The sequence below is a fragment of the Oncorhynchus mykiss genome, chromosome 2, assembly GCF_057628025.1.
Source record: "Oncorhynchus mykiss isolate SJ-2025 chromosome 2, ASM5762802v1, whole genome shotgun sequence".
Lineage (NCBI taxonomy): Eukaryota > Metazoa > Chordata > Actinopteri > Salmoniformes > Salmonidae > Oncorhynchus > Oncorhynchus mykiss.
The window spans coordinates 14438949-14453817 of NC_143023.1; the positions used below are offsets into that span (position 1 = coordinate 14438949).

Here is a 14869-nt window from a genome sequence, read left to right on the forward strand (position 1 = left end):
CACACACAGGCAGCATGTGTCCTCTGTTCCTCTGTCAATCAGTAAGGAGCAATTACATTAGATAAGATTAAATTAGATGTGATCTTATAACATGTATCTTTGTCTGCCGTGTGTCTGATCAGTGTGCTTGTTTTGCTATGTGTGTGTGTGTGTGTTCGTCTTCAATAAATACCATCTGCTCTTCTCCTGCTCTGCCATCCTCTCTGAGTGAGGTTCTGCTGCTGCTACTCCTTTAAATGTTGCTGACTGAGCTGTGTGTGTCCGTCCTCCAGGAGGGCAGGATAATCATGATATGGTCTGGTGCATACAGTGGCCCTCATCCACACACAGTGTGTTATATCATGCTATGGTCTGGTGCATACAGTGGTCCCCATCCACACACAGTGTGTTATATCATGATATGGTCTGGTGCATACAGTGGCCCTCATCCACACACAGTGTGTTATATCATGCTATGGTCTGGTGCATACAGTGGCCCTCATCCACACACAGTGTGTTATATCATGATATTTTGAACCTGGAAGCCCAGGGGAGCGATAAACCTTGTCATGCAGCAGGAGGAGAGAGAATAAAAAGAGAAGGGGGAAGAGAGGGGGTGGGGAGAAGGGGGAAGAGAGGGGGTGGGGAAAAGGGGGAAGAGAGGGGGTGGGGGAAGAGAGGGGGTGGGGAAAAGGGGGAAGAGAGGGGGTGGGGAAAAGGGGGAAGAGAGGGGGTGGGGAAAAGGGGGAAGAGAGGGGGTGGGGAAAAGGGGGAAGAGAGGGGGTGGGGAAAAGGGGGAAGAGAGGGGGTGGTGAAAAGGGGGAAGAGATGGAGTGGTGAGAAGGGGGAAGAGAGGGAGTGGTGAGAAGGGGGAAGAGAGGGGGTGGAGGGAAGAGGGGGGGTGGGGAAGAGGGGGGGTGGGGAAAAGGGGGAAGAGGGGGGGTGGGGAAAAGGGGGAAGAGGGGGGGTGGGGAAAAGGGGGAAGAGAGGGGGTGGGGAGAAGGGGGGAGTGGGGAGAAGAGGGAAGAGAGGGGGTGGGGAGAAGAGGGAAGAGAGGGGGTGGGGAGAAGAGGGAAAGGGGGAGAGGCGGGGAAGAGGGGATGGGGAGAAGCGGGGGGAAAAGAGAGGGGATGGGGAGAAGGGGGGGAAAAGAGAGGGGATGGGAGAAGGGGGGGAAAAGAGAGTGGATGGGGAGAAGGGGGGGAAAAGAGAGGGGATGGGGAGAAGGGGGGGAAAAGAGAGGGGATGGGGAGAAGGGGGGGAAAAGAGAGGATGGGGAGAAGGGGGGGAAAAGAGAGGGGATGGGGAGAAGGGGGGGAAAAGAGAGGGGATGGGGAGAAGGGGGGGAAAAGAGAGAGGATAGGGAGAAGGGGGGGAAAGAGAGGGGATGGGGAGAAGGGGGGGAAAAGAGAGGGGATGGGGAGAAGGGGGGGAAAAGAGGGGATGGGGAGAAGGGGGGGAAAAGAGAGGGGATGGGGAGAAGGGGGGGAAAAGAGAGGGGATGGGGAGAAGGCGGGAAGAACGGGGATGGAGAGAAGGGGGGAAGGGTGCAATGTTCATTATAGAGGGAAGAAAAGAGAGGGAACTCTTAGGAGGGGTAGAGGATGAGGAGGGGCTTTTTGGATTGGCACAGGAACCCCCCCACCCACACACACACACACACACACACACACACACACATGCTCTGCTACATCTCACACCGTGTCCAAGCTGTTACCTGGAACTAACTCCTCTCCATTTTGTTACTCCAGTCATGTTGATGTGATAATATCCCAGACCACCTCCAATACTGGACATTCAAATCAATGCCAGACCTCCTTCAAAATTGGACGTTCAGATCAATGCCGGACCTCCTTCAAAACTGGACGTTCAGATCAATGCCAGACCTCCTTCAAAACTGGACGTTCAGATCAATGCCAGACCTCCTTCAAAACTGGACGTTCAGATCAATGCCAGACCTCCTTCAAAACTGGACGTTCAGATCAATGCCAGACCTCCTTCAAAACTGGACGTTCAGATCAATGCCAGACCTCCTTCAAAACTGGACGTTCAGATCAATGCCAGACCTCTTTCAAAACTGGACGTTCAGATCAATGCCAGACCTCCTTCAAAACTGGACATTCAGATCAATGCCAGACCTCCTTCAAAACTGGACGTTCAGATCAATGCCAGACCTCCTTCAAAACTGGACATTCAGTTCAATAACAGACCTCCTTCAAAACTGGACGTTCAGATCAATGCCAGACCTCCTTCAAAACTGGACGTTCAGATCAATGCCAGACCTCCTCCAATACTGGACGTTCAGATCAATAACAGACCTCCTTCAAAACTGGACGTTCAGATCAATACCAGATCAGGTGTACTGAAGGCAGAGTGTACACAGAGCTAGAGAAAACACACAGGCACGGCTGCAGCGGTGTCTCATTGCCCAGGAATGTACACTCACCACAGTGGAAACACTATGACATCATCGCGAAGCCCCACTATACAAACTTCTCTTCAACACACACAGTCTTGTTTAACTAACCTTGTGGGGACACAATTGATTCCCATTCTAAATCCTAATTTCCTTAACCCCTAACCATACCCCAACACCATCTCCTAACCCACAACCCCTTACCCCAATACTAACACTAATTCTAATCTTAATCTAAACCCCCTAGAAATATAATTTTTCGTTGGTCTAATTTTTGTTTTTGTTTACTATTCTTGTAGTTAAACATGTCCGCGAGCGTGTGAACACACACACACACACACACACACACACACAGTCTTGTTTAACTAACCTTGTGGGGACACACAATTGATTCCCATTGAAAATCCTGTTTTCCCTAACCTTACCACAAAACCTAAATCTAACCCACAACCACTTACCCCAATTCTGACACTAATTCTAACCTTACCCTAAACCCCCTAGAAATACATTTTTCCGTTGGTCGATTAAACATGTCCACACACACACACACACACACACACACACACGCAGAGAGAGAGAGCAATGTCTTACTATACTTGTGAAGACTTTCGCGCAGGAGCCCTGAGACCACGCAGCTCCCGCGTGACTGTCTCACAGAATAAATATCAGCCCACGGAGAGAACGAGATTGAACTTCACTCAACTTTCTAGAGCAGTGGTCACCAACCGGTCAATCACGATGGATCTCCAAGGCATCCCTAGTCAATCTCTATACATTTCTGTAAAAAACCCAGCGATAAAGCCCTGCGTTTCTATCATTTTTGGGGGTTTGGTTATTGGCGGTAGCTGCACCTGATTCAGCTGCCCTGCGCGCCGGACAGGTCAACTGTTGCCATTTTGAAACATTTCATGTGTCTGAAGGTACAAACTCTTCCTTCCCGGGGGGCCCGGAGAGCAAATCAAGTGCACTATAGGCCTCCCGCTGGCCAATGGGATGGCTCAGATGACCTTGTCTGCAGTACAAGAAAGCTACAGCAAAAATATCAGAACATTTACAACCATGACTAGAGAGAAACTGTCAACGAATACAGCAGATATCAGAACATTTAAAACCATGACTAGAGAGAGACTGTCAACGAATACAGCAGATATCAGAACATTTAAAACCATGACTAGAGAGAGACTGTCAACGAATACAGCAGATATCAGAACATTTAAAACCATGACTAGAGAGAGACTGTCAACGAATACAGCAGATATCAGAACATTTAAAACCATGACTAGAGAGAGACTGTCAACGAATACAGCCGATATCAGAACATTTAAAACCATGACTAGAGAGAGACTGTCAACGAATACAGCAGATATCAGAACATTTAAAACCATGACTAGAGAGAGACTGTCAACGAATACAGCAGATATCAGAACATTTAAAACCATGACTAGAGAGAGACTGTCAACGAATACAGCAGATATCAGAACATTTAAAACCATGACTAGAGAGAGACTGTCAACGAATACAGCAGATATCAGAACATTTAAAACCATGACTAGAGAGAGACTGTCAACGAATACAGCAGATATCAGAACATTTAAAACCATGACTAGAGAGAGACTGTCAACGAATACAGCAGATATCAGAACATTTAAAACCATGACTAGAGAGAGACTGTCAACGAATACAGCAGATATCAGAACATTTAAAACCATGACTAGAGAGAGACTGTCAACGAATACAGCAGATATCAGAACATTTAAAACCATGACTAGAGAGAGACTGTCAACGAATACAGCAGATATCAGAACATTTAAAACCATGACTAGAGAGAGACTGTCAACGAATACAGCAGATATCAGAACATTTAAAACCATGACTAGAGAGAGACTGTCAACGAATACAGCAGATATCAGAACATTTAAAACCATGACTAGAGAGAGACTGTCAACGAATACAGCAGATATCAGAACATTTAAAACCATGACTAGAGAGAGACTGTCAACGAATACAGCAGATATCAGAACATTTAAAACCATGACTAGAGAGAGACTGTCAACGAATACAGCAGATATCAGAACATTTAAAACCATGACTAGAGAGAGACTGTCAACGAATACAGCAGATATCAGAACATTTAAAACCATGACTTGAGAGAGACTGTCAACGAATACAGCAGATATCAGAACATTTAAAACCATGACTAGAGAGAGACTGTCAACGAATACAGCAGATATCAGAACATTTAAAACCATGACTAGAGAGAGACTGTCAACGAATACAGCAGATATCAGAACATTTAAAACCATGACTAGAGAGAGACTGTCAACGAATACAGCAGATATCAGAACATTTAAAACCATGACTAGAGAGAGACTGTCAACGAATACAGCAGATATCAGAACATTTAAAACCATGACTAGAGAGAGACTGTCAACGAATACAGCAGATATCAGAACATTTAAAACCATGACTAGAGAGAGACTGTCAACGAATACAGCAGATATCAGAACATTTAAAACCATGACTAGAGAGAGACTGTCAACGAATACAGCAGATATCAGAACATTTAAAACCATGACTAGAGAGAGACTGTCAACGAATACAGCAGATATCAGAACATTTAAAACCATGACTAGAGAGAGACTGTCAACGAATACAGCAGATATCAGAACATTTAAAACCATGACTAGAGAGAGACTGTCAACGAATACAGCAGATATCAGAACATTTAAAACCATGACTAGAGAGAGACTGTCAACGAATACAGCAGATATCAGAACATTTAAAACCATGACTAGAGAGAGACTGTCAACGAATACAGCAAAGAGCTGCTGTTTTTATGAGTGAGTTCATGTTTAAGTTCTTACTCAGCCCTGTCAACACTTTGTATTCAACACTTTGTATTCAACACTTTGTATTCAACACTTTGTATTCAACACTTTGTATTCGACACTTTGTATTCAACACTTTGTATTCAACACTTTGTATTCAACACTTTGTATTCAACACTTTGTATTCAACACTTTGTATTCAACACTTTGTATTCAACACTTTGTATTCAACACTTTGTATTCAACACTTTGTATTCAACACTTTGTATTCAACACTTTGTATTCAACACTTTGTATTCAACACTTTTATAAGCCATAAAATGCATTTCTTCCTATTTCCACTCAGCTCTGCAACAAGCAGTGCAGCAGTAATGAATGAGTAGGAAAGTGTATCTACAGGCTTGTTATTATTAGTGGCTTGGGTCTTTTTTAATATCAAGGAATATTTCACTTTCTCTGGTCATAGGAGTAACAACATGAATTTGTGAATGAGGCGGAAATAATGCGGTGCGACTCGAGTTTCGCCAACAGCTGGAAGAAGGGGTCCCTTTTTGGTCAGTTTCAGTGGAGGAACGGGAGAGCGGAGGGATGTTGAGAGGTGGACCCTCAGTCTGCTGCTCTCTCCCTCCGCTGAGACTGACCCTCAGTCTGCTGCTCTCTCCCTCTGCTGAGACTGACCCTCAGTCTGCTGCTCTCTCCCTCCGCTGAGACTGACCCTCAGTCTGCTGCTCTCTCCCTCCGCTGAGACTGACCCTCAGTCTGCTGCTCTCTCCCTCCGCTGAGACTGACCCTCAGTCTGCTGCTCTCTCCCTCCGCTGAGACTGACCCTCAGTCTGCTGCTCTCTCCCTCTGCTGAGACTGACCCTCAGTCTGCTGCTCTCTCCCTCCGCTGAGACTGACCCTCAGTCTGCTGCTCTCTCCCTCTGCTGAGACTGACCCTCAGTCTGCTGCTCTCTCCCTCCGCTGAGACTGACCCTCAGTCTGCTGCTCTCTCCCTCTGCTGAGACTGACCCTCAGTCTGCTGCTCTCTCCCTCCGCTGAGACTGACCCTCAGTCTGCTGCTCTCTCCCTCCGCTGAGACTGACCCTCAGTCTGCTGCTCTCTCCCTCTGCTGAGACTGACCCTCAGTCTGCTGCTCTCTCCCTCTGCTGAGACTGACCCTCAGTCTGCTGCTCTCTCCCTCCGCTGAGACTGACCCTCAGTCTGCTGCTCTCTCCCTCTGCTGAGACTGACCCTCAGTCTGCTGCTCTCTCCCTCTGCTGAGACTGACCCTCAGTCTGCTGCTCTCTCCCTCCGCTGAGACTGACCATCAGATCAGCCCAGTAAAATAAAAATAAAAAGCAAATTATTTAAATGTATGCTCACTCAGCTGTGCCTCACAAGTAATACAACAACAGATCTATTACCGGTGTGATCATATAGCCCCAAATGTTTTAATATAAAAACATTTTTTAAATGTCCCAAACTACAATGCATTGGCAGGGCAATTCAAGCAAAGCCAGTATGTGGTGATAATGTATTGGGCCTGTAGCTTACTGCACAAACCTCATTGCTACAGTACTGTTTTTAATTGGTTTCTCAAATGATTGCCTCGCCTGGTTCACCAACTACTTCTCTGATAGAGTTCAGTGTGTCAAATCGGAGGGTCTGTTGTCCGGACCTCTGGCAGTCTCTATGGGGGTGCCACAGGGTTCAATTCTTGGACCGACTCTCTTCTCTGTATACATCAATGAGGTCGCTCTTGCTGCTGGTGAGTCTCTGATCCACCTCTACGCAGACGACACCATTCTGTATACTTCCGGCCCTTCTTTGGACACTGTGTTAACAACCCTCCAGGCAAGCTTCAATGCCATACAACTCTCCTTCCGTGGCCTCCAATTGCTCTTAAATACAAGTAAAACTAAATGCATGCTCTTCAACCGATCGCTACCTGCACCTACCCGCCTGTCCAACATCACTACTCTGGACGGCTCTGACTTAGAATACGTGGACAACTACAAATACTTAGGTGTCTGGTTAGACTGTAAACTCTCCTTCCAGACCCATATCAAACATCTCCAATCCAAAGTTAAATCTAGAATTGGCTTCCTATTTCGCAACAAAGCATCCTTCACTCATGCTGCCAAACATACCCTTGTAAAACTGACCATCCTACCAATCCTCGACTTTGGCGATGTCATTTACAAAATAGCCTCCAATACCCTACTCAACAAATTGGATGCAGTCTATCACAGTGCAATCCGTTTTGTCACCAAAGCCCCATATACTACCCACCATTGCGACCTGTACGCTCTCGTTGGCTGGCCCTTGCTTCATACTCGTCGCCAAACCCACTGGCTCCATGTCATCTACAAGACCCTGCTAGGTAAAGTCCCCCCTTATCTCAGCTTGCTGGTCACCATAGCATCACCCACCTGTAGCATGCACTCCAGCAGGTATATCTCTCTGGTCACCCCCAAAACCAATTCTTTCTTTGGCCGCCTCTCTTTCCAGTTCTCTGCTGCCAATGACTGGAACGAACTACAAAAATCTCTGAAACTGGAAACACTTATCTCCCTCACTAGCTTTAAGCACCAACTGTCAGAGCAGCTCACAGATTACTGCACCTGTACATAGCCCACCTATAATTTAGCCCAAACAACTACCTCTTTCCCAACTGTATTTAATTTATTTATTTATTTTGCTCCTTTGCACCCCATTATTTTTATTTCTACTTTGCACATTCTTCCATTGCAAAACTACCATTCCAGTGTTTTACTTGCTATATTGTATTTTCTTCGCCACCATGGCCTTTTTTACCTTTACCTCCCTTCTCACCCCATTTGCTCACATTGTATATAGACTTGTTTATACTGTATTATTGACTGTATGTTTGTTTTACTCCATGTGTAACAACTCTGTGTTGTTGTATCTGTCGAACTGCATTGCTTTATCTTGGCCAGGTCGCAATTGTAAATGAGAACTTGTTCTCAACTAGCCAACCTGGTTAAATAAAGGTACAATAAAAAATAAATAAAAAATTGGTTGTTTCATAGAAAAAAAGTTTTGCCTATTTTTTTTAAGTGGTAGATCTTGGCTTGCATTTGGACTCAAAGGGATCTTGAATCAGAGGTTGGTGGCCACTGTTCTAGAGTTTTCCTTGTTAACACTATCACAGTTTCCCTTTACTGTGGCAATTTGATCGAATCAAGGAAATATTTGCCACTTTCAGTGCAACATACTGAAACCAAATTTGGTTGTAGGCGGCATGAGCGGTTGTGAGTAGATGCGCTTGTTTTGAGATCAAAGCGAGAGCTGCATGTAACCACGTGGGCACATTTTTGTTCATATCCTTTGCTAGTTCCATTCTTTTACTTTGAGATTTGTGTGTATTGGGAAATGTTAGATGCTACTGCACTATTGGAGCTAGGAACACAAGCATTTCGCTACACCTGCAATAACATCTGCTAAACATGTGTATGTGACCAATAAAATTGGATTTGATTCTGGTTAGTGAGCTATTAGCCCAGTTATAGATTGTTTGTAGACAGCCTAAACAAACCTCCGCCTAAACATCAGTGCCACAGATAACTTCCACAAAGCTGTGAACGATCTGAGAAACAAGAAGGGCTTTCTATGCCATCAAAAGGAACATACAATTCGACATACCAATTAGGATCTGGCTAAAAATACTTGAATCAGTTATACAATCCATTGAATCCAAACATTCACAAAATGGGACAAACACCAAATTTAGAGACTGCATGCAGAATTCTGTAAAAATATCCTCCGTGTACAACGTAAAACACCAAATAATGCATGCAGAGCAGAATTATTCCGATATCCGCTAATTATTAAGATCCAGAAAAGAGCCATTAAATTCTACAACCACCTAAAAGGAAGCGATTCGCAAACCCTCTATAACAAAGCCATCACCTACAGAGCGATGAACCTGGAGAAGAGTCCCCTAAGCAAGCTGGCTCTGTTCACAAACCCAAACAGACCCCACAGAGCCCCAGGACAGCAGCACAATTAGACACCACCAAATCATGAGAAAACAAAAAGATAATTACTTGACACATTGGAAATTTTTAACAAAAAAACAGAGCAAACTAGAATGCTATTTGGCTCTAAACAGAAAGCACACAGTGGCAGAATACCTGACTACTGTGACTGACCCAAACTTAAGCACAGCTTTGACTATGTACAGACTCAGTGAGCATAGCCTTGCTATTGAGAAAGGCTCCTGTAGGCAGACCTGGCTCTGAAGAGAAGACCTGCTATATGCACACTGCCCACAAAATGAGGTGGCAACTGAGCTGCACTTCCTAACCTCCTGCCAAATGCATGACCATATTAGAGAGACATATTTCCCTTGGATTACACAGACCTACAAGGAATTTGAAAACAAACCCAATTTTGATAAGGAAGTTTATCTATTGGGTGAAATACCACAGTGTGCAATCACAGCAGCAAGATGTGTGACCTGTTGCCACAAGAAAAGGGCAACCAGTGAAGAACAAACACCATTGTAAATACAACCCATATTTATTTATTTTCCCTTTTGTACTTTAACTATTTGCACATAATGAACTTTTGTGAGTGTAATGTTTACTGTTCATTTTTGTATTGTTTTATTTGACTTTTGTTTATCTATTCCACTTGCTTTAGCAATGTGAACATGTTTCCCATGCCAATACACCCCTTAGAGAGAGGCAGTGAGAGAGGGAGAGGGAGAGGAAGGGTGGCAGAGGGAGATGGAAGGAACTGATTGAGTAAAAGAGAAAAACCATTAGAAAGCTGAGATGTAATATTTAGGAGTAAAAACAGTGATAAGAGAGAGAGAGGAGAGAAGGCCAGCATCCATATGACGTTCATCACACATCTTCCAGACATTCATCTGACGAGCTACAAGGGTTACAGGGGAGATGGACACTAAGGAACACTGGATCTAAGTGTGTGAGTGGTTCCTGACCCCCCCCCCCCCCCCCCTCTCTCTCTTTCTTCCCCAGGATCGAGGGGTCAGTCCTGGGTTCAGTTCCAGCGTCGAGCCCTGAGCCTCCCTCCCAACTCGTCCTACAGCAATCTCACTGCCCTGCTGACTGTGGCCAATAACCCCAGCCACATCCAGCACTTCCCCTACCTACAGGGCCTGGGGGGCAACGGAACAGGTACCTCCACTGGGACTGGGACCAGACTTAGGTGGAATACACTCTTGGTACCATTCCATTGGTGCCGTTGTATCCGACAAACTAAATAAATGATTTGACATATGGATGAGGGGTGGATGGGGTGAAGGGAGGAGGGGGATGAAGGGTGGGAGGGATGGAAGAGAGGAAGGGTGGGAGATGAGGGGTGGGTAAGATAGAAGACATGAGGGGCTGGTGGGGAGTGTGTGGTGAAGGGATGGATGAGGGGTAAGTGGGTGGGTGGAGATGTGGGATGAAGGGACAGATGAGTGGGTGGGCAGGTGGGGTCAAGGGAGGGAGACGGGTGGGTGGGGTGAAGGTGGGGGGGGGGGGGGGGGGGGGTGAGGTGACGGTAGGGGTGAGGGGTGTGTGGTGAAAGTAGGGGTGAAGTTAGGTGGGAGGGGTGGGGTGGAGGTGGGTGGGGTGAAGGCAGGGGTAAGGTAGGGGTGTGGTGGAGGGGGGGGGGGTGAAAGTAGGTGGGAGGGGTGAGTGGGGTGAAGGCAGGGAGGGTTGAGGAGATTAGGGGTGAAGGTAGGGGTGGATGTGAATAAGGTAGGGTTGAGGAGATTAGGGGTGAAGGTAGGGGTGAGGTACAGCTCTATGTAAGAGGCGCCATCAAAGATACACTACCCAGAAGAGCCCCCTTTAACACAATAAAACCCCTGTGCTCTCAAACAACCTGTGTGTGTGTGTGTGTCCATTTTACATTTGTATAATTTAGCAGACACTCTCCTCTCCCTTTCTCTCTCTCTCCCTGCTTCTTCTCCTCTTCTTCTAATCTCCTCCTCTCACTAAACTTCTCCTCCCTCTCACTACTCTCATCCCTCTCACTGCTCCTCTCCTCCCTCTCTCTCACTACACCTCTCTCTCCCTCTCACTACACCTCTCCCTCTCACTACACCTCTCCTCTCTCTCCCTCCCTCTCACTACACCTCTCTCTCTCTCCCTCCCTCTCACTACATCTCTCCCTCTCACTACACCTCTCTCTCTCTCTCTCCCTGTCACTACATCTCTCCTCTCTCCCTCTCACTACACCTCTCTCTCTCCCTCTCACTGCACCTCTCCTCTCTCTCCCTCCCTCTCACTACACCTTTCCCTCTCACTACACCTCTCCTCTCCCTCCCTCCCTCTCACTACACCTCTCTCTCTCTCCCTCCCTCTCACTACATCTCTCCTCTCTCCCTCTCACTACACCTCTCTCTCCCTCTCACTACACCTCTCTCCCTCTCACTACACCTCTCCTCTCTCTCCCTCCCTCTCACTACACCTCTCCCTCTCACTACACCTCTCCTCTCTCTCCCTCCCTCTCACTACACCTCTCTCTCTCTCCCTCTCACTACATCTCTCCTCTCTCCCTCTCACTACACCTCTCTCTCTCCCTCTCACTACACTACACCTCTCTCTCTCTCCCTCTCACTACACCTCTCCCTCCCTCTCACTACACCTCTCCTCTCTCTCCCTCCCTCTCACTACACCTCTCTCTCTCTCTCCCTCTCACTACATCTCTCCTTTCTCCCTCTCACTACACCTCTCCTTTCTCCCTCTCACTACACCTCTCCTCTCTCCCTCTCACTACACTTCTCCTCTCCCTCTCACTACACCTCTCCTCTCTCCCTCTCACTACACCTCTCCTCTCTCCCTCTCACTACACCTCTCCTCTCTCCCTCTCACTACACCTCTCCTCTCTCCCTCTCACTACACCTCTCCTCCGTCTCTTCGACCCTCACTACTCCTCTCTTTTGGCTCTCCTCTTCTCCTCTAACAGGAAGTGAGCGTAGGTTTGAGCTGACTCCAGTGGCGGCCATCTCTGTCCACCTATTGGCCAGCGAGGGGGTGGAGCTCCAGGTGAATGGTCCAATCAGCATCTCCATCTCTCTACCGGCCAATAGCGGCCTGAAGGAGAACCAACACATCCCAGCCTGGAGGTTCGATCCCAGTCTAGGTGAGTATATACACACACACACACACAGCTTTTCAGTTTTTCTGAGCAGGGAGCAGATTTCCTGTGTTTGGGTCCAGAATTCCTCCCCTCGGAACCTCTAATCAGTAGGGTAAGGTACGTGTTGTGTGTGTCTACCCTTCTGCATCCTTCATCAGTGGGATCTATGTTTCCTGAAAGTTGATGGGATGTGTGTATCTCAGTCAAGCTGGGAAATGGATCACTACATACTTTTTTTAAAAGGAACTGGGGGGGAAAACCGTACCAGAGTGCAACACACACACACAGACACACACACACTGTACAGTGAGACGGGAGATTACAGTGTGGCAGAGTTATGAATGGAATAATTGAGAACTTTATAAAAGATTATCTGACATATTATTGGACGTAACGCACCGTATTAAAACACAATACTTCTTGTTCCTGATTACATCCACATCACAAGATTGGTTAGGAAATGTAGCCTAACCTGTTTGGAAATCCCTCCCTCCCCAGATCAGTAGAGGTGTAGTCAGCCGTAGATCATTGACTCAGACAGCAGTGGAGTGATTTTTGGAGGGTAGCCAGAGTAGTGCTTGAACCAGCTGAGGTACACTACCAAGGACGTCCTGTGATATGAAGGTCCAGTCATGACTTACTGTTGCTGAAGGAGACCATTCACTAGCCCAACGAGCTGATTAGGACGGGGGCTAAAGGAGCACACGCACGCACGCGCACACACACACACACACACACACAGACAGATATACACATTGGGTGTAAACAATCACACACAGTACTGTACCGAACCCAGCACAACCATGTTCTCCTGAGGAGTCAACTCTCTCACTGGGTGACCCTTTACATGATTGTCATTGAAAGCCACTGTTCCCAGGATGCCTTATAGCCAGAGGGTATGTAGCCTTGTGTCAATATACGCACGCTGTATGGTTAATATTTCCCAGAAACACCCACCTCTGGTCCTCTGTGTTTTAGTCCACCGTTTCCCTAGCAACCCCCAAATAACAAACCTAACAGACCCGGGGCTTTAATTGAGTTTCTCCAGTGACCAGTTAGAAAGTGTGTGTGTGTGCGTGTGCGAGAGAGAGAGATTGAGATTTCTCCAGAAATATTTCTGTCTGATCATTCTTCCTCCACACAAAGAAGCCAATGTTAGGAGGGAGTGGGTTGTTGTCTAGGCTTGCACATGGAGAGGGGATAATACACACCAACTCTCTCACACACAGACCAACTCTCACAGACGCATACACACACCAACTCTCTCACACACACACACACACACACACACACATACTGATGCTTGAACACACGCACACCAACTCTCACACAGACACACAAAATCTTGAGCACACAGACACACACAGATGCTTGAGCACACACACACCAATTCTCACACAGACACACAGATGCTTGAGCATACAGACCCACACAAACTCTCACACACAGATGCTTGAGCAAAAGACACACACAGACTTGGTTAAACCTGTTCTGCTAGTTTAACTGACAGCATGTATTTTGTTCTGTGATGTTGTGGAGTACTGAGCTGAATGATGTCACATACTGTTAGAAAGGAGCTGGTTTACCTCTGTGTGTTTATGATGTAAATACCATCCAGTTAATGATGTAATTACCATCCAGACTCAATACATTACAGAGAGGAGTTAATGATGTCAATACATTACAGAGAGGAGTTAATGATGTTCATACATTACAGAGAGGAGTTAATGATGTCAATACATTACAGAGAGGAGTTAATGATGTTCATACATTACAGAGAGGAGTTAATGATGTCAATACATTACAGAGAGGAGTTAATGATGTAATTACCATCCAGACTCAATACATTACAGAGAGGAGTTAATGATGGCAATACATTACAGAGAGGAGTTAATGATGCCAATACATTACAGAGAGGAGTTAATGATGTAATTACCATCCAGACTCAATACATTACAGAGAGGAGTTAATGATGTCCATACATTACAGAGAGGAGTTAATGATGTAATTACCATCCAGACTCAATACATTACAGAGAGGAGTTAATGATGTCCATACATTACAGAGAGGAGTTAATGATGCCAATACATTACAGAGAGGAGTTAATGATGTAATTACCATCCAGACTCAATACATTACAGAGAGGAGTTAATGATGTCAATACATTACAAAGAGGAGTTAATGATGTAATTACCATCCAGACTCAATACATTACAAAGAGGAGTTAATGATGTCAATACATTACAGAGAGGAGTTAATAATGATGTCAATACATTACAGAGGAGTTAATGATGTCAATACATTACAGAGAGGAGTTAATGATGTCAATACATTACAGAGAGGAGTTAATGATGTCAATACATTACAGAGAGGAGTTAATGATGTTCATACATTACAGAGAGGAGTTAATGATGTCAATACATTACAGAGAGGAGTTAATGATGTCCATACATTACAGAGAGGAGTTAATGATGCCAATACATTACAGAGAGGAGTTAATGATGTAATTACCATCCAGACTCAATACATTACAGAGAGG

At 45.9% G+C, this 14869-nt stretch overlaps 1 protein-coding gene across 2 annotated transcripts in view; it reads left to right on the forward strand.

Moving 5' to 3' along the window:
- The window catches only part of LOC110535768 (protein FAM171A1), a 39917-nt gene that overhangs the window by 18146 nt on the left and 6902 nt on the right, over positions 1-14869 (forward strand). For both annotated transcript variants that reach the window (XM_036938812.2, XM_090189755.1), the window contains 2 exons: positions 10215-10373; positions 12157-12333. In XM_036938812.2, coding sequence (XP_036794707.2) covers positions 10215-10373; positions 12157-12333 — 336 coding nt within the window. The remainder of the gene's footprint in view (positions 1-10214; positions 10374-12156; positions 12334-14869) is intronic.